This window comes from Astatotilapia calliptera, chromosome 13 (assembly GCF_964374335.1).
Source record: "Astatotilapia calliptera chromosome 13, fAstCal68.1, whole genome shotgun sequence".
In the NCBI taxonomy this organism is placed as follows: domain Eukaryota; kingdom Metazoa; phylum Chordata; class Actinopteri; order Cichliformes; family Cichlidae; genus Astatotilapia; species Astatotilapia calliptera.
This window is the reverse complement of record NC_137434.1, coordinates 8,430,901-8,451,503: the sequence shown is the minus strand read 5'-3', so window position 1 is coordinate 8,451,503 and position 20,603 is coordinate 8,430,901. Positions and strand designations below refer to the sequence as shown.

Genomic DNA, 20,603 nt, shown 5'->3' with positions numbered 1-20,603 from the left:
GCATGCACAGTCCAATCGTGTGAGTGTCTCTCGTTCAGAGTTGTGCCATACTGAAAGCGATACATGTTAAATGTTGTGGTGCTTAAGATTTCAATAACAAGTTTTAGTTAAATGTGACCTGTCTATGATGCTAGCATGTTCAAATTTAATTTTTGAATACAGGTCATTTAATGCAGGCCAGTTGTTGACTGAATTCTTACATGCATGAATTTGGTACACGCAGTTCACTGATGGGGAAATGTTAAAATGAAATTTTAAAAATTTCCCCAAAGCGGGCTAACAGGGACATTAGTAGTGTACGTGCCTTAAACTAGAGCTGGGATGTCGAGTCGTTTTACATCAAATGCCACATACAGCTTACATTAATCTCAAATGGACCAGACTAGTCAAACTCTCCTATCTCAGTATAAGCACGTTAAAATACACATTAGATGTCTCAGATATCTCAGTATAAGAAAAAGAAGTGCAATTTCAACAGTGCGACTTAGTTTTTCTACATTATGAAAAATACTGCTGTAGTAAAGGAAAGAAACCTATGGTGCATTATGTAAAACTTGTTAAAACCAATAAATAAATGTGTCCCAAAAAAATTAAACAAATCTGTCAGCATGACTTAAATTCTACGACCTAAATTGTGTAATATAATTCAAAATGAAAATTTCTCTTAATTCACAATTTAACTTTTTTTTAACTGGAGCCATTGTAAAAACAAATCAATAAAAACTCCATAAATTTCTATAGTCAATAGTAAAAAAAAACTTTACTGTATCTATTATTTTACTGTTGTATGGAAACGTCTTTATTAGCAGGAAAAGCTGTAAAACCTCTGAAACTACAGGTAAAAATTGAAAAGCGATGCCGTCCTTTATATTTTCTAAAGCTGTCCAGTGTGCTAGTCTTTTCCAGGCCAATTCTAGTGCCCTGGGCCTTATTTTTGACCACCCTGGCACGCAGCATAATGGTGTGCTGATGTGTAGTACTCATTTTTGTCAGATGTTTTTGATTTGGTTGCGGCTGGATTATATTTTATCTGTTCAGCATTATTCGATTTTTGATCATTCCCTCACATTAACCTGTTTAACCTGCAGTGTGCGACATCACAGATGACCTGCTGTGGTGGCCGCTGTTAAAAGTGTTAAAGTGCTCCATGTTAACACGGTGTAATTGAATTAGTCCTAGGTATGTTTCCCATTCATTCATTGATCTCATTTAGTCTTGTCTCCTCCATTGTTTGCCTTCAGCTGAACAGATTGCTGTAATAACATTCACATTTATAAAGTGCTACTTACCAGAGATTTCAAAAGGGCTATTCACGTCTCATATAACACATCATCGGCGCCAAGGATCACACTGAAAGTGTAAAGGCATTAGCTTCTCTGAGTGAGACTTGAGCATCTGATCTGAGAGAGGGAGATACCAGGCAGTGCGGGGCTGGAGCAAGAGAACATTAAAAGTGAAGAGGTGAGGGCCATTGGGTGTACTTTTGTTTGTGCTCTCCATCTGCTGGGTGTAATTAGCAGGGTGTCGGAGAGAGAGAGGGAGAGAGAGACAGAAAGAGAAAGTGTCACAGAAAAGTGTGAGAGAGGTGTGAAAGTTAACGAGAAGGACGGTAATTTGAAAAGGAATAGAGGGAATAAGAAAATATTAGAAGAGGACTCAAGTGGGCCTCGGTCTAATATTTTAACCTGTTTAATTGAAGTGAATGGATAACACCAGGCACACTTGAACTTGTTAATGAGAACAGTGCAGCGTTCATAATTTGAAATGCTCCTCTCTGAAGGAGTGCATGGAGTATGACAAAGTTAATGCAATTTATCAACCCATGCAAAAAGGGGTGACTGCAGTCAATCTGTATTGTAAGCCTATTATGTTACAGTTTAAGAAATTCTTATAAGAATTATAAGATTCTATTAATACCAAATTATACATCCAAATATGTTCTTGAAGTTCATCTGTGGGTTTTAGTTTCTAAGTAAAGATTGTTTTAAATTCAAACTTAAAAACATTTGATGTCCTACATCCCATCCTTTCTTACTAGCATGCGTCGTCTTTGATGCTTTTATCGCGACTTAACTGCCAATCAGCAGCACAAATGATACAGGAGACCCATGGTGCACGCACAAATGGTTTTATGCCTGCATATGAGAATTCACAGACAAACAAAACAGTAGCCCATTTATTTAATTTTTAAAAAAGTCTCCGTGACACTAACAGTGATAATAAAAAAAGATCTTTCCGATATCAGCCACGATGCTTGTAGTTCCCGGGATGTGTAACTATGCTTGCAGTCAGTTACTGACAGCATTATCACTACATAAATTACAGATGAACTCAATAAAGAAGTGAAAAAGGGAAGGGGAGTGTGACAGAAATAAAGCGGGTTTAGGAGAAGCAGCTTGTGGACAGGTTGGAGGAGGTCAGCCAGCCTAAGGGAGGTACAGAGATAAAAGACAGCACAGTGAATGCAGTATCCATATTACATGAAATAGAGACTTGCACATGGCTCATCCACCACCTTCCCTTCCAAAGGATTCTTGTTGTATCCCAGGAGACATGTTGAATTATCAACTATGCAGGTTTTGTTTCTCTCTCTGACTTTCTTTGGTCTCCCTCTCTCCCTCTCTCTCTCACTCCATCTAGGAAACACGAACAGTGTTTTTGCCCTGGACTACATCAGTGGATCCCTGACAGTGAATGGGCAGCTGGACAGAGAAAACCCCCTCTACTCAGCAGGATTCTCTCTGACTGTCAGGGTGAGCTGCCGAATGTGGGGGGAGTTATTGTGTGGAGGGACTGTCGTAGGCTAGAGAAGAGACTGAAAGGCTGCTTCACCGCTGGATTAAGAGAGAACTTTGATATGAAAGTGTATTCTATATAGTCTCCAAAGACCAACTAAACAGATCTCTTAGACTGGATATACAGTCTGTCGCTTATGCAGGAAATCAGTTAGAACTAGATATGTATGATGTGCGTGCAGTATATCTTTAGATGCTTTGTCAATATGCTTCTGCACAAATGAGACTCTGACAAACTCAAGTGCTTTTATTGGGCTCATTAGTGGCCATATTCATGCTTGCGATTCTGTGATAATGTCCCCTCCAGAGGCTCGTGCTGAATGAGCAGATATTAGAACAAGGGGAGCAGAGAACAAGAAAGAGGAAGAGGATTTAGAGTCCTCCTTAATGCTGAGGCCTCCTTTGTTCCTCCATTTTTTCCCCTTTTCTCTTGTTTGAAGTAGGTGTGATCTCTGAATCCCTCTATCCCTCCATGAGCCAAGTCTGTCTCGCTTGGCTTTTTAGCATGTCACTCCTTCCCTCTCGCCCCCCCCTTGTCCCCCCACCTCCCAACCCGGAGCCTTGCCACCTTGTCCAGTCCTCCACTTTTGTTGTCATTATTTCTTCTCCTCCACCATTGTACACCGAGTGGTTCCCACAGGGTGTGAGGGCGCGTGAAATGGATTTCCAAGTCCTGCTGAAAGCGGAAAGATTTGTGAACAAAGGCCTCATTTTTCTGTGTAGTTACAATATTCCATTCGTGATCTTGATAGCTTGACAAGTCAAATCTGCCACACCTTAAGAGAAATGGCCTCTCTGGCGTTTGTGCATTTACTGATTTGGCTGCAATTATTGGTAATAAAAAGCAGGTCGCGTGACATTTTTATACGAGAGACCATTGAGATACATTTGGCTCTGAGGTTTAATACAAAAAGAGATTCTGGCAAACATATTCCAGGCTCAGGCTTGTCTTTTTAATTGAAATCAATAATTACTAACCAGAAAAGTAGAATGAGCAAAAAGGCTGGAAAAGAAAAAAATGTCACCCAAAAATTTATTTATAAGATATGGATTTTTCTCCCTCCTCTCTAAATTTTCTCTCCTCTTCTTGTGCTTTCTTAGCCGGTGCTGCTATTGATTGGAGTGTGCCGTAGTAATACAACTAATTTCTCAACTTCAGGCAGCTTAGATAGCACTGAGCACGTGGAGGTGGAGGTCAAATTATTCTGGAGCACTGTTACGAAAGAGGCTAAACTATCTGATTATCCAGACTAGCATGTTGTTTCTGCTTCTCCTCCTATTGCCTGTGACACTCGTTCGTCAATAAAAGACAGTGGTTGCCCCTTTCTATCATTCCCTCCTATTTTTTTCATTTCAGAGGGCAGCCATCTTCAATAACTGAGGCAGGCAAAAACAGAGTGTGTGTAATTGTGTCTCCTCAATTGGACTTCTTTCACCTAAATCTCATTGTGTGTTCATGCGTATGAGTGTGTATGTGTGGATGTACATGTGCTGGCCTTCTCTTGGCCTCACTTTGAGCCTATTTCTGTGATTGCTTTTAGGCCGTCTGTCTACCTTTTGATCCAATAAATGAACAGCTGTAAATACCGAGTGAGATTGCGTGCTGACCGTCTCCATCCAGAATGACATTTTCAGTCCAATCAAATGGATCGCTCTCTCTCACTCTCGCTATGTCTCTCTCTCTCTTTCTCTCTCTGATGAACATTTCCTGCTCTGGCTTCCTGTTAGGCCACCGAGCTGAATGATGACCGCAGTCCATCTAGGGCAACTGTGGTGACCACCTTCACCATCCTGTTAATTGACAAGAATGACAACGCCCCGAAGTTCAACAGTTCTGAATATCGGGTCCGCATCACCGAACTGGCACAGGTGGGCTTTGCCCTGCCCCTCTTCATCCAGGCAGAAGATAAGGACGAGGTGGGTAGATCACATCTTAATGGTTTCCACTATTCACAACATTTGTATGCCCCTGTGCTGACAACAGCTGTAGCGGGATGCATTACGTTTTTGGCTTCTCTATTCTCATCAACACCTTTCTTTTAATTACACAAGAACATTTGATCAGACTCAGGAATGAATGCAATATGTCCGGAACATCTGAAGTGACTTTCATGGCATCTGTTGCAAATATTCTCATGTCAGTGATTGAATTTAGCGGTTACAAAACCAGTTTTTGCCCACAACTGAAGACTTCTTAGATCAGTGCTGGCAAAACTTTACACGTCAAAAGTCCTGGTGCACAAAATAGGCAGACAATAACACAATCAAACATTAAAGTATTTCCAGTGACAACTTCAGTGACCTTTCAAAATTATGTCCAAAAAGGAGTAGTAAACAATTTCTGATGAATAACTGCAAATATTCAACACACTTTTTTGCCCCAAGTCCTCATCTAGCAATCCTCAGGGCTGTGAGCCAGGCTCATCTAGGGGTGGCCAGTTAGCCGGTGAAATTTCCCCCTTTAGTAATGCTGATGGCTTACCCACCTGTGGTGATAGCCCTGGGTGGATTATGATCAATCGACCATTTCTTGTAAACCTGGTGGGGCTTTTGTCAGAAATGTGGTAATTAATCAAAATGCTACAAGTGAGTATTTATCTATTCATATCATTACTGAACTGCAATAATTTGAATAATGGACACAGTGTGACATCTTCAAGCTAAAAATTTATAGAAAATAAGCAAAGATAGATGAAATCTGTTGTTTGTTTTGTTAGAAATCTTTTAATTTAATTTTGGGGAAACATGAAATGTCTAACTGGATAAAATCATGAAATCATGCAACAAAGACAAAGCATGTCTTTAGGCATTCATCAGTGCCATAACTGAGGAAAATAGGTAAATGTGACAGTATATTTCTTGTTTGGTAAGATACAGACATACTAAAATATTATCATTGATCTTTTGTAAGTTGTCTTTGCATGTGGGATACTGATTAGTTCAATCCTGGCATGCTTTTAAAGATTATATCAGATAAAAGATGCTGTCTTTACCACATTCTAATATTCTGTCTGCCTTAGACCTTTAATTTTGCTACATAGTTCTATTGTACAGTACAGTATGCTAGTGTAAAAGAGAACAAGAGTAAATCAGGATGTGACAAAATGTTAGATGTATTTTTGCATTCCTGCATCATACAAGCAGATCCAATATTCAGTATGAAGAGAATGTGATTAGTGCAATAAATAAACCTGATTGGAACACGCAGAATTGATAGTTCAAAGTTTGTTTTTATCAGATTTCAGACTTTTTACTTTCAGTTGGAATAGATCGGCACTAACAAGCTAACAAGATACATTTTAATCTATCTTGTTATCTTGTTTATAAATGCACAGCCAAAAAAGAACATCAGCCACTCTGTGAAACTATATTTCACTATGTCATGTGGATTGTGTGGATTGTCAGCAGGAGTGTGCTACAGCCTCCTTTGGTTTGCCCGCCACTTCCCATTTACTGTATCTATCAGCCTACTGTGGTGACACGCAGTCACATACACTCAGACACCAAAATATACACAGAAGTCAAACATTTTAGGCTTGCTCTGTCTCACTCGTTTTCTCTCTCCCTCGCTCACATATGCACACGCTCGCTCACACCAGCGCATTGGACTCGACTACAATTTAATTTGCTCTGGAAGAGATGGGATAGAGCATCAAATTATACCTAACGAGGAAAATCAATCACCTAGGGTGCAGATAAGCTGAAAACTAGTCAACTCTGATTGATTCAGGCGCAGTAGCCGCCAGGGTGGAATTTGACAGATAACTGTGAGTCAAGTGGATAGAAAAGAAGGTAGAGAATAAAGAGAAACAGACTTGCGGAGGGGAGAGGAGAGGAGCAAAATCATAAGTCGTAGTAATTGGTGGAGCAGGAAGAAAACAGTCAGGAGAGGAATACAGCACTTGAAAGGAGAGATAGCAGGAATATTTAGCAGCAGGTCTGTTTATCCATTCTAGGGATGGCGTGTTTGCTTCTGCCTGTGTTCCAGCAGCAAGCAGAGAAGAGAGCACTGCAAGCGTGTTGCTGCACGCAGGTGGGGTGACGACCCAGACACCTTGGCATGAGATAAGAGGTCTCTCTGTAGGTTAGCAACCAACATTTTACCACCACCAATATCAGCGTTCGCTCAGGGGAGGCTTCCAGGCACCTAACATATCTGGGCTAAGATTGCTTATTGCAAATGGGGGAATGGCTCCGAGACGGTTTTAATTTACTAGATTCGCCGTAGATGCTGCATTCGAAAGCACTTACCAGAATCGGCGCATTAGCAGCCCCAGCTCACTGTTAAGTCATCATCATGCAACAAAACAAAAGACATCAAAAAGAGCTTAAAAAGCAAAGTGTCACATGGAAAAAATATAAAGAGAAAATGCAGAAAACGTATTCCGGGGCATTTTAAACTCTACCAGTCTTGCATTGTTACTCTGCTGTGATAGAGCCACGAGTACATCAATTGCAAGGAGTAAAGCCCACGAGGTGTTTTTTGTCTTGCAGTTTTTTATTGCTTTTTTGATCTTTTAAACCTGCATGTCATTGCCGATACACACAAACTCATTCACACTCCACTACACCTGCTCTGTAATCTCACTCCTTCCATGTGTAAGGGATTATAGGCAGACATTTCTTTTCTTAGACTATGACACAAGTGGTAGTTACCTCTCTGCCTGTCGCTGCCTTCATATCCTCTTCTACTTGGCTAGCATCTTTAAAAACTTTTTGCTGCTGGAGCTTGTCACTAAACTTTGTGGCAGTTGCATCTGACAGGATGCTTTTATTGGGGGCTTCTAAAGGCAGAAGCAAATGGACGGGCAATTACGTTTATGGGCAGTTTGAGGTGACATCCCTGCATATTGGATGGTCTTTTAAATAGGAGTCATCAGCCACAATGGTTCTCCCACAGACGAAAACAAAAACAAGGGGGCTATTTCAACTGGCAGCATAATGCCAATTGACCACGCCACCCGTCTTCCTCTGTCTGCCACAATGGCTACATGATTGGCTGCCCTGAAGCTTTATACATCAAGACAGGAAGGACCTAGAGATGGGGTTTTTTCTCCCGCTCAAGAAAGCCACAGGTATTTCAGAGATGTGATGTCACTGGTTTATATTTACCCATAATGCATCTGCACGTGGGGATTTATCTGAGGAAAAAGAAGTGGAGAAGGAAAAGATGAGTTGGGGTTTTTTTTCCCTCCATTATTCCAAATTTCATATATATACTTTTTCATTACACATAACTGCAATGACACAAAACATAGTATTTCTAAATCAGTCTTCATGTTCACATAATCTACATAATCATAAACATTGTGCTGGCAACTTACGCTGCAGTGAGCTAGAAAGCAAACACAAACGAATGTAGCTGGATTGAGGTAGATAGTCATGGTTGTCACCAGGGATCACGTCAACCCCTTTTCCTCTCTCATAAAACACACAATGTGCGCAAAGCATATGGTTTTCTTCTCTGGCTAGGTATTCATGCAGTCTGACTTACTCTTAGAGCTCTGTGGGAAATAAATGGGGAATAAATTCTGTGTATCACTTAAACTGTGACCCAAGTTTTACAGACGGAGAAGTGATGAATCTGTGGTATGGGCTATGATTTGATTCTTATGTCTGATCACAGTTGGACCTTTCAGTGTTACTGTTATTAATATTCTGGCTTGTCACTTTGTTCTTTTTGTACAAAGTGCACTCCTCCACGCCAAATGCATCCTGAAGGAATTTTCGAGTTGGCTTGTTCCGTCTCGATTTAACATTTTCTTCACTGGTGCATTGTTTGGTGTGCCTTTTTATAACTGCTTCATTATGAGCGTTCAACATATTTCACAGTTGTTCTCAGAAAAGAAACATCCTGCTCAAGACTGACAATAAAAAAGCTGCTGCCTACATGCTGATCCTGGTTTTGAAGATCATTTATTATTGTTAATTAAATACAACTCAAAATTAAAACTAGGTGGGGGGGGGGGACTTTCAAGAAAATAAATGAACTAACTGAAATAATATTGTGTGCTCAGAAAACTAACTAATAAGATACCAGAAATATGAAATATGTTCATATCAAAGTGACCCTGTTGAGGCTGTGTTTGTATTTGGCTATGTAGATTTATATATGATATATGATATATGATCATAATAACCAGAAAAAAAACTAATTAGAAAATATAAAACTCTAATAATCTATTATTTTAAAGTACGAACACAAACATGTGACATATTGAAAGAAAAGTTTGGAATAAAATAAAATAAGATAAGAAAACCTTTATTAGTCCCACCCATGGGAAATTTGTTGTGTTACAGCAGAAAGTGGACAGTGCAAAGTTACAGTAGCAAAAATTAAGAAAAACACTGGAATACGATAAGATAAGAAGAATAAGATACTATATACAACAGAATAAAATACAGCGTTGTCAGAAAAAGAGAATAACCCTTCCACATCATTCATGCATTTGTACAGGTATAAATTACAAGTATCTCGTGTCCTGTCATCAGCGATACATTAATCTTTAGTATAGCTGCAATTTTATCATTTTACCAGCAAAGACAGAGAAATATTTAAATGAAAACACATGAATATCATACAGTTATTACACTGTTGTTAGTACATGTTATTACCTAACACTACTAGACTATGTGCAGGCTTTTGATATACATCATTCTAGGTACAACAGCCATAAATGCGTGAAAAATATGTATGCTGTCTATCTATCCTGTCGAGATAGATAGACATGTTTTTTCCCCCTATAATTAAATGTGATTTCTTTTGACTTGCTAAATATACAGTGCCATGTATCGTATACTGCACATTTCTCACTCATAGGTTAGACTCAGTATATATTGCCACCTGACTGTGCTCCATCTTTTAAAAACACAATTTTCTTGCTCTTATTCTATCCTCTCTCTTATCCTTCCTATGGCAGGGGGTGCACAGCATGTTCCAAGTGTTTCTGACAGGAAACAATTCAGAATACTTCACCATCTCCCCCACAGCGGTGCAAGGGCGTGCCGACATCAGGATGAGGGTTGCCATGCCGCTGGACTACGAACAGATTCGCAGCTTCAGTTTTTCAGTAAGTTTTTCAACTTAGTTTGAGTAGTTGTGCCCTGTAGATTTACCTGAGAAACCTGCATCACCCCAACAAAGCATAGCTGTTGGTTTTTTTGATAATATCTATTAAAAAGCCTAAAGTAGCTTAAAGATTTATAATCAATGGAAATGAACTGTGGACCAAGCCAGAGCTGTGAAAAAGAAAATCCGAATGTAACTTCATTATGTTTCTTGAAAAGTGTTTTAATTTGTTTGGACACAAGGCACAGTTAGACTGGAGCAATATCTCTTTCTAAACAGCACCGAGTTGTTTGAACAGTGAAATTGCTATTTTGTCACCTCAGTTTAACCCCGAGTTGTTTATAGAATCAGAGTAGCACACTGTAAATCTTAAATAAATTATTTCAGTAGCAAATTCAGATTACACTTTTTAGAATGCAACCAACAGCCTCCATGCATAATAATCTGTTGTTTTTTCCTTTAATCATTCTTTATATCTGAGGAAACATTCATGTGTCTGTGTGTATTCATTGCTTCTGTTCCTTGCTCTCTCTCTCTCAGCTTTATGCAAATGAATCCATGTCGGATCATGTGGGATTTGCTCGCGTCTTTATTGAACTAATCAATGAGAATGATAACCGCCCCATCTTCAGCAGACCCCTCTACAACATCAGCCTCCCTGAAAACACACCACCTGGTACATCGCTGCTGCGCATCCTGGTGAGTTTCTAAGTGAACCGCTGTGTGGTGTTTACACAGCTGGGAACGTGATAAATTACTCACAGAGTGGGGATTTATTCCTGGAGAGAAACTTAACATGGCTCCAAACAGATTACAATAAAACCTGGCTTGTACTAGTAACTTTTACAGGGCTTGCTTTATTGGGGATGAAATCTTGAAGTGTTTGTTTAGCCCACGTGACCCGGTACTCTCTTGAGACTTTCCCGTACGAGTAAGAATTTAATGTGACCCAAGCAAGGCAGTGCCTGAAACTGAAAAACACAAATGAAAAACGCAGTTACCTTCTCATCTACTATACTGGGCCACAGTTAACCAAATTACTGACAGCACAGTGGTTTAGGGAGAGAACAGTAGTGTGGTTAGTCCATATCATTGTTTGGGCCAGATAAAATTACCTTCAGAATTAAGATTTAAAGTTTCATATTACGCTAAACTTCTTTGATCTGTAACAAATTGAAGCATATTGTAGAAATGCCAGTTCTAATTGGATTGTTGTTATCAGAGGAGGTTAAGGTGTATTGCTTTTCATATTGTATTGAAATTACAGATGTCAATAATAATGGCATGACTCCATACAAAATAATGCAATTTAAGAATTGAGTTTAGGATATTTTTTTTATCATATGTTGCATTATTTATTTCCTCCATGTCTATCATTGTTATGTAGTTTCACATAGCTTGAAGTAGCTTTGTAGCTGCTCCACCTCATGATCTCAGGGTCCCACCATTTAGCACCTGCAGCCACTGCTTTAATCAGATGAGGAAACAAAAAAACAAAAGCATCTCTGACTGTCTCCTCATAAGTCTGCATTATTATTCATTACTAGTCATCGCTGTGATGAACGCCCACAATCCACTAGAAACATGTGCCAAAAACCACAGTGTGAAAATCAATAGTGTTTATAGACCAGTTGTTCATGAAACGGAGATTGCAGGGCCGTCTAATACCCAATAAGTATAGCTGGTGTTGGCCTCGTGCTGCAGCATGTGGTTTGCCTTGGAATCCTGATATCTGGCTGTGGGGAGTGAGTGGACTGTAAACAGAATGAAATGTGACGGCTTCAGTGAGGAATATACACTGGCATGACTGACAGAACTCGTATACCCTGTTAGATAAAGGTTTCGATTGTCTGACCTGTTATCAAACACACACAAAACTGCACTGATATAGACATTAGTCCTCTGAGATTGAGACGTAACATGCATTTTAAAGAGGCGTTTAATATAGTACACATTTCTAGGTGGGTTTTGAGACTGAGAAATAACAGACACATACACACCTACAGGGTACAGTATATACAGTATTTAATATTAAAGCTGTGGAGCTTATACTTTTGACGTCAGATGAAAGTCCATGACTGTCTGTACTCTTTGACCTTCTTTGGTCTTCACATGGTGCTTGGAAAGTATTTTCTGTTTCAGTTGGGATTCTTTCTTTTTTCTGCACTATGAAATTTTCTTTGCAAAGATGCAGATGGCGTCTCCTGTCTCTACAGAAATGAAAGAGCACTTGTCTCTGGCAAGAGAGGAATCCATTTGGTGCAGGTGTCCAACTCCAGGAAAAGGCAAACAGCTCCAGACTTGAATATTCCCACTGACATGTTGCAGCTCCTCTAAAATCTCTAGTCATCTATACGCTTTCATGTTTAGAGACTTCTACACATAGTCTGATGTCAGTAATACTACTTGATGGCCATTACAGTGCTTTTGCTGACTGGAATCGTGTTTTCTTCATCTTGCAAATTCTGTATCTGTGGTGAAGTTTGTGCTCTTTTGCTCTGTGGGGCCAAGGCTAAGTGGTAACTTTCCACTTGCTTTATTAATGATATTGCCACCTAGGTTTTAAAGAGCCGGGGAAATCTTGTTTCTAAGTTATTAGTTTTTGTTTTGATTCCACAAGGGAAGGCAATGCAACCTAGCCCAAGGACAGAGACTGGAGCAAGGATGTGTTTGGAAAAAAACACATTTTAATTTCCCTTTCGATAATAAAAGGAAAACAATCTGTAAATAGAAGGTAACCTGACTCGATAAAAGTCAATAAAAGTGACTAAAAAGAGTAAAACAGTTGAGCATTAAAATACTAAAGGAAAAGAAACTTAACTTGTCAAAAAAACTTTATTCATAAGATATACACCAGTACATTAAAACAAATGAAATAAAATAAACTACACCAGCCTGACAAACATGCTGTTACAGCATAGTCCAGTCTGTGTTACTCTGTCCAAGATTTCAGATCAAAGCATGATCCTTTCCCATCCCCATATCAAACAGCCTGCCACAGACAGCAAACACACCTCTTCCCTCAACACTGTGCCTCCCTCCTGATACTACAACACTGGGCAGTGCTGTTGGTAAAACAGAGCTGCTGCAAACAACTCTGATACCGACACAGCTCCTAATCCCGAATGCCCCTCTGGAACTCCTGCTATCCCGACACTAGTCCAGCTGCTTTACAAAGAGTTGAAACAGGTTACTAACAGAGGTGTGCGAAGCTCTGGGCTCTGCCCTTTGGCTCCTCCAGATTTGACTATAGCATCTAGCTTTGGGTCTCGTTATGGTCGGTTAGTAATGGCAAGGTGTTTGTGGCAGCACATCTTCTACTTTGGCATCTTACGCTGGCATTCCCCATGTTCCTCTGCTTTAGGCTACTTATAATATCTCTGGGTATTGATCAGATCTCCCACCTATATCTCCATATTGCAGCTACTAAATGTTCCTCAGTGACCTGCCCCAGGCTGAAATCCTTGGCAGCTTTCTCTCACACTCTTTATTTAGGTCAATTTTACAGTCATTAAATCTGGCAGGTTATTAAAACTACACATATATCAATTAAAATCAAGACATCTAAAAACAAATAAAACCAACAACAAGCAGAAAAAAAAGCTAAAATGCTACAAGCACAAAATAAACAGGCAAAGGACATAAACCCAAATATTCTACCTTGTGACATCCCTCACCCCTTTAATGGTGGTATTTCCTAACACCTTAACCTTCATCAGCAGCTGCGCACCCTATCCCAGGTGGGGGTTGCTCTAAGGCCACGTCCACACATAGATTTGAAAATGGCGTTTTCAAAACGCTCGGCGTCCACACTAGCGTTTTCAGTCATTTTCACGGAGTTGTGCGTCCACATTCCAGTACTGCACATGCGTGAAACGCAAGAAGATTCGACCTGCCTCATTTCTGTCTGCCATTTATTAGTGATGTGCGATACCACTGATTTCCTTTCCGATCCGATACCAAGTAAAATTCAGGGTGGTATCGACAAAAATGTAATGTTTCATTGTATTTCATAATACAATATTGTGGCATGCAGAGGAATCTTAACAAAGAAGCTCACAGAGAGATTGAGCTTGCTGTTCAACCCCAAACTGGTAGGGGGAGCTCTTTATTAAAACACTTGCCGGTGCTACAATGTGTCTCAGGGGTCAACAACAGCACAACAGAACTCACTCATGGTACAGCACTCTCTCTACAAAACAACAACTGTCAGTGACTTCATAATAATGTAACCATAAACAATAAAACAAAAACATCTAAACAGCAGCACATGTCCCAAGGCATGATGGGAGAGAACTAGCTGCTCCCCCAACATGCCACACAGCCCCCACCTGAGTGGTTAGCTGTCCCCAGCAACCAGCATGTCCATAGCAAAGTCTCTGGACTCAAGGGCTGATAGGGTGCCAGGCGATCACGAAGGAGTACGACCACCCTGTTCCATTTGACCAGCCACACCCTGTAGACCACGTCGGACAGCCTCTCCAGAACAGTGCAGGGTCCAACCCACTGGCTCATCAGTTTGGGGGAAAGCCCTTTCTTCCTTTCCGGGCTGTAGACCCACACATGCTGACCTGGCGAGAGTCCTTCCCCCTTGCAGCAGCTATCAGAAGCTCGCTTCTGCTGGGAGCCTGCGTCTCGGAGAGCCTGCCTGGTCAACTGGTGCACCTCCCATAGCCGGGCCAGGAGGTTGTGGAGGTAGTCCAACCCGGGGTCCCCGCACACTGGTCAGGGACTGCATAATAGGCCTCAGGCCACTTAGTGAAGTAGTCCATGGCAACCAGGATGTAGCGCTTCCCCTGGCCAGTGGTGGGGAAGGGTCCCAGGATGTCGACTCCGACCCACTCCATGGGAGCCCCCACCTGATACTGCTGCAAGGGGGCATGAGAGTGTTGGGAAGGCCCTTTCTGAGACGTGCAGGCATCACAGATGGACATGGAGCTCTACATCCTGGCGACACCTGGGCCAGTAGAACCGAGACCGAAGTCGCCGCAGAGTCTTGGTAACTCCAAAGTGTCCTGCCCCCGCCACACCATGGACCAGCTGGAGGACCCTGGACCGCAACTGTTGAGGTACCAAGAGCTGGAAGACCTCATGGTGACCCCCGGGAGCCTGCCAGCAGTGATAGAGGAGGCCGTTCCGGCTTGTGAGGTTAGCCCATTGGGAGTAGAAAGCCTTGGTCTTGAGGTCCAGTGCAGATACTTCTGGCCATGATGGTCTCTGACCGGCCCCAATCCAACACTGAACCTGTGAAAGGGCAGGGTCTTGGTTCTGGTCATGTTGCAGCTGTTTGGGATCCATGGCCTCCAGACCCTCAGTGTGCCCTGCAGCGGACTGGACCTGAAGACTGCTACAGTGCCCACCTGGAACAGAGTCATTCTCATGGCCACCCTGTGGTGACGCTATCACTAAAGTCATGCCCTCCTGGTCCTCCAGGTGTTGGCAGTACCTGCACTGTTCTTCCTCACAAGGGCGTCGGGAGAGGGCATCTGCATTGGTGTGGAGACGTCCCGCCCGGTAACGAACCTCAAAGTGGTAATCTTACAACGTCTCCAACCACCGGGCTAGCTGTCCCTCCGGTTCTTTAAAGCTGAGCAGCCAAGTGAGGGATGCATGGTCTATGCACAGGAGGAACTTCTTCCCGTAGAGGTAGGGTCTGAAATGGCAGAGGCCCAGGATGATGGTCAGCAGCTCTCGACAGCCCCCACGCCCGTGTTGCTGGCATCGGTGTCCACGACAAAAGGAAGATGCAGGTCTGGGTAGGCTAGCACCGGTGCCTCAACCAGTGCAGATCGGAGCCAATCAAACGCCACAGCGCAGTCCTCACTCCAGTGGAACTCTCGGCCCTCCTGTGTGAGCCAGTGCAGGGGGCTTGCAATGGTAGCAAAGTCCTTGACAAAACGCCGGTAGTATGATGCCAGGCCAAGGAAGCTCCGCAACTCAGCAGTATTGCCTGGAATGGGCCAGTCCTTCACAGCAGCCACCTTCGCAGGATCAGTGGAAACCCCAGCTCTGCTGACAATGTGACCCAAAAAAGTCGTCCCCTTTCGGAAGAGGTGGCACTTTTTGAGGTGGAGACGAAGGCCAGCCTGGCGGATAGCATGGAAAACAGCAGTCAGGTTAGCCAAAGCTTTCTCGAAGTCTGTTGCTTGGACAAGGAGGTCATCCAGGTAGACCACACAGCGGTCGTGGGGAATGTAGAACCCTCTCCATTAGGTGCTCAAATGTGGCTGGGGCATTGCAGAGGCCGAAGGGCATCACCTTAAACTGCCATAGTCCCTGACCAATGGAGAAAGCAGTCTTTGGGCGGGCCTCTGGCGTCAGCTCCACCTGCCAGTAGCCACTGCTCTAATTGAGGGAATTGAACCAGCAGGACCCAGCAATGTCGTCATGGGCATCGTCAATCCAGGGCAATGGGTAGGAGTCCTTGCATGTGATGCTGTTGAGTAGACGATAGTCAACACAAAACTGCCAGGTACCATCCTTTTTCCGAAACAGTACGGCCGGGGCTTCCCAGGGGCTGTCTGAGGGTTCGATGATGCCCACCTCTGCCATTTCCCTGATCTTCTGCTCTGCTGCGGCACGCTTGGCAAGGGGAAGGCGACGAGGGCAGAGGCAGATGGGCCGTGCATCCCCAGTGTCAATGTCATGTTGTACCAGCCTGATTTGCATGCAGTCCGCATCTTTGGCTGCAAAGATGTCGGCAAACAAGTCGAGTATCTCCCACAGCTGCCGTTGCTGATCAGCCTGGAGACCCTCGCAGCTCCTCTGGTATAAGTCCTCGACAGCTTGCTTGGTCTCTGTGGACAGTTGCTGTACTGCTGGTGAAGGAGAGGCCCTTTCCACCGCCAGCGGCGACAGGTCCTCAGGCTTCCTGACACTGGCTGAAAAAGTGGAGGCAGGCAGCGGGACTTCCTTGGTGGTGTGGAGCTTCACAGCCTCCGTGCCCAGGTAAAGGATTCCTCTGGACACGTACCCTGTGGCCTCCCATTTGGCCAGCAGGTCCAGACCACTGATGCATTGGTCCTGGATGCCGGCTAGCCAGAACTGGTGGTCCACAGTGCAGTTAGCAACAGTCGCCAGGAGGGATCTTTCCCCTTTAACTTTGGCACGCTCCCCCGTGACTGTGGTGATGTGGAGCTGAGTAAGCTGCCAACCCTGCAGTCTTGGGCTGTCAGTACCAGGGAGGACTCCTGCCTGTACCAAGGAAAGCGTAGATCCAGTTTCTATCAGGGCTCTACAGGTGGTGCCAGCAAGGTCACAGTCCGGATACAGTCCCTGTGTCTGGCAAGCCAGCCAACCCGCAAGTGTGATTCGGAGGACAGATTGGTGGTGGGGGGGCAGTTCTTCCATTGTGCCACCCCGCCTTAGTTTAACGGCAGCTGGGGTGCCAGGCGTGCAATGTGGCCTGGTTCTCCACACCGATGGCAGTTGTCCCTGGATTAGCCACCTGCTGGCCTATTCCCTCGCCGAGATCGCCAGGGTGGTGTGATGGTGGTTTGGAGGGCCATCTCCTCCTGGTTGCTCCTTTTGTACTTCATTTGACACACTCGGTGACTTGTGCCAGGGCTGCGTGCACCTGAGCTGAGCACATGCTCCACTCTTTCTGCCTCAGTTAGAGCTGCTGCCAGGGTTTCCGGTGCATGCAGACGGATGTGCTCTTGTAGTCGTTTTGGCTGGAGACCCCGAACGAAAGCCTGGAGAGCAAGCTCTTCTTGTGCTGCAGCATCAAAACCAGGGTACCGTCTTCGTGCGTAAAGACGAAGGTCGGCAGCATAGGCACCCAGACTCTCCTCTTGTCTCCGTGGGCAGCTGGCAATTTTATCTCAGGCATCATCTGCATGTGTACGGAGGCCAAGCCTGCTCCGCATTGCTCTGGCAACAGCAGGCCAACTTAAACACTCTTCTGGCTGAAGATCTGTGCAGATCTGCAGGGCCCTGCCTTCCAAGGTGAGGGCAACCTGGACAGCTGTCTCCTCTGTTGACCATCCATTTAGCTGAGCAGCCAGCTGTACCTGGATAAGGTAGGTCTCTGGAGGTGCCTCCCCATTATAGCGTGGCAGCTTCATGCTCCCCCAGACAGGAGCCCCTGGTGGCAGTGTCGGCTGTACTTGGTCCAGGAGGCATTGGCGTTGTCCCCCTCAGCTGCCAGCAATGAGGGTGTGCTGCTCCCAGGCATCACCCTGAGTGGAGGCTGGCTGGCTGCTCGTTGTCTTGGAGCCTGCAGCATGCCTTTGCAGCTCCGACAGCTTCCCAGTGGGCAGGGGTGTGAGGCTCCATCTGGTAAGCCCAACAGATCTTCCCCTGGCTGGTTTGCTGCTGCCCGGGGATCTCCCTACTTCTTTGGTTGTGCTCCATTCACTGCTTCCAGGCAGGTGATAAGCTCCTCAATCTTCCTCAGCTCCTCTTCCTCTTTCAAAATAGTGGCCATGCTCTTGGAAGCCCTCTTTTGACACCTATGTGGCATGCAGAGGAACCTTAACAAAGAAGCTCACAGAGAGATTGAACTTGTTGTTCAACCCCAAACTGGTAGGGGGAGCTCTATATTAAAACACTTGCCATTGCTACAGTGTGCCTCAGGGGTCAACAACAGCACAACAGAACTCACTCAGGGTACAGCACTCTCTCTACAAAACAACAACTGTCAGTGACTCTGCACCACAGCGTAAACACAACATTCAAGATAACAGTTAAAAGTAACGTAACCATAAACAATAAAACAAGAACATCTAAACAGCAGCACATGTCCCAAGGCATGATGGGAGAGAACTAGCTGCTCCCCCAACACGCCACAATATATAATTGTATTATGTAATTGTAGTAATAATAATATAAGTATATCGCTTCATAATGATTACAGGACATCAGACTACTGTACAGAATAATCATATAGAAATAAAAAAAAACTTGAAGTTGTGCACTGTTTGAACACGTTGCCTGCCTGCAGCATTAAAGGACTCCGCGAGAGACGCCTGTCTCGCCCTAGCAGCACCTGTCCTCCTCCTCTTCACTTCGCCTCAACATAAGCTCATCATATTCTGTGATATGATTTACTCTGAGGTGTTTGACGAGGTTAGTGGCGTTGCCACAACACCTCACTGTCTTGCCACATGTATCGGAAACCGCGTCTTGGCTGTTTGTGGAGGTAAAATACGTCCACACATGACTCCGTTTACGCTCAGCCATTGTTCTGAGTGCACATGCCAGGGGCTGCGACACATTTATACAGCCGTATTTTGCATATGACTATGAAAGGCGTAAGAGGAAGTAGTTCCTTCAAATTTAGAAGATCCGAATGATATAGTTTCTTTCCACTGTGTTCCTGTTAATGATAAACTACAAATTTACCCCAAAGTACTAAAATATCGATATTTTAATATGAGAATCGATTCTAGAACATAAATTACTAGTATCGGAAGAATCGATATTTCAGTATCGATCCGCACACCACTTTCGTTTATTTACTTTCTGGCTCATTGAAACGTCACTGCAAAATTTTGAGGAAAAGCACCGAGTTTTTGTAAATGGACTAACAATGAGGTGGAATTGTTGCTGCGAGTAACACAAAAGTACAAAGTTGCAAAAGTGAGTGAGAATTAAGGAATTTGAAGAAAAGCTATCTGAAGCTTGTACAAACTGATATTAATCTTTAATAGGGCTGTCAAAATTGAGAGCAAACAAAATTGCTGTATAATGCCCACTGCTATCTTTGTTTAATTGGTCACATGACTGCATCACATTGCTAAAATGCGTCATCGTTTTCAAAAGTCTCCGTTTTCGCTGCCCACACTGCAACGTGAAAGCACCGTCTTCAAATGTATTCGTTTTCAAGAGCGTTTTCAAAACGCTGCATTTTCCTTCGGGGAAAACGTTATCTCAGTGTGGACGGGAGGCCAAAACTGAGAGAAAACGTGTGGACGTAGCCTAAGTTTGGGCCAGTGAAATGCTGAGGTTCTCGTACCGTCTCTATGAGCTACAAAGGAGGAAGTCGTCCAGAAATAATCAAATGTGGCCTGCCTCAGACATCTGCTGTTAAGGCTCAGCCACTGGGACAACACAGAATTTCTATTTCTGTTCATCAGCTACACTCTTTGAGATGACAAAGAAAAGACCTGTGCCTTACAGTCATTAAACTGTTTATTGTGGGCAGCAGCTTTTGCCATCTGCTGTCGAAACATATATATATATATATATATATATATATATATGATTTTTATTTTATTTATTAGTTATTAGTTTATTCGTTTTTGTTTTGGGTCCACAGGGGAGAGCAGCGCAACCTAGCCCAAGGACAGAGATGGGAGCACCAATATTAACTAAAGAATTTATTTTATTTTTCCCCACAATAATACACGAACAACAATCTGTATAAAGAATATATTTAAAGTCCAAAGGGAAGCAACAATTTTTTTTTTTGAAAAGATACATTTTTATATTAATACAATGAAATGAAATTAAACTACACCAGTCTAAGGAGCAAGATGTTACTACACAATCCAGTCTTTATTACTGTGTTCAAGACTTTAGACCAACTGGCCGTTCCCAAAGCTCAATCCTTTCCAGTTCCCATATCAAACAGCTGAGCCACAGCCAGCAAGCAGTCCTCTGTGGTGCGATGGTTATGTCGGAAATATAAGGAGGCCCAGACGGTTCTGGGTAATGTTATTTTTGTTGTACTAGGGACTAAAGTTGTGCACAATGATGGATGCTTGTGCCAGGATACTGGATCTCTATGATTTCCC

General features: G+C 43.4%; 1 protein-coding gene across 1 annotated transcript in view; it reads left to right on the top strand.

The window, feature by feature from the left end:
* Window positions 1-10,575, top strand: part of LOC145419802 (cadherin-23-like) — a 100,796-nt gene extending 90,221 nt beyond the window's left edge. Inside the window, exons 9-12 of the mRNA XM_080288318.1 lie at window positions 2,641-2,753; window positions 4,524-4,712; window positions 9,716-9,865; window positions 10,405-10,575. Coding sequence (XP_080144444.1) covers window positions 2,641-2,753; window positions 4,524-4,712; window positions 9,716-9,865; window positions 10,405-10,575 — 623 coding nt within the window. The remainder of the gene's footprint in view (window positions 1-2,640; window positions 2,754-4,523; window positions 4,713-9,715; window positions 9,866-10,404) is intronic.
* Window positions 10,576-20,603: the final 10,028 nt, after the last annotated feature.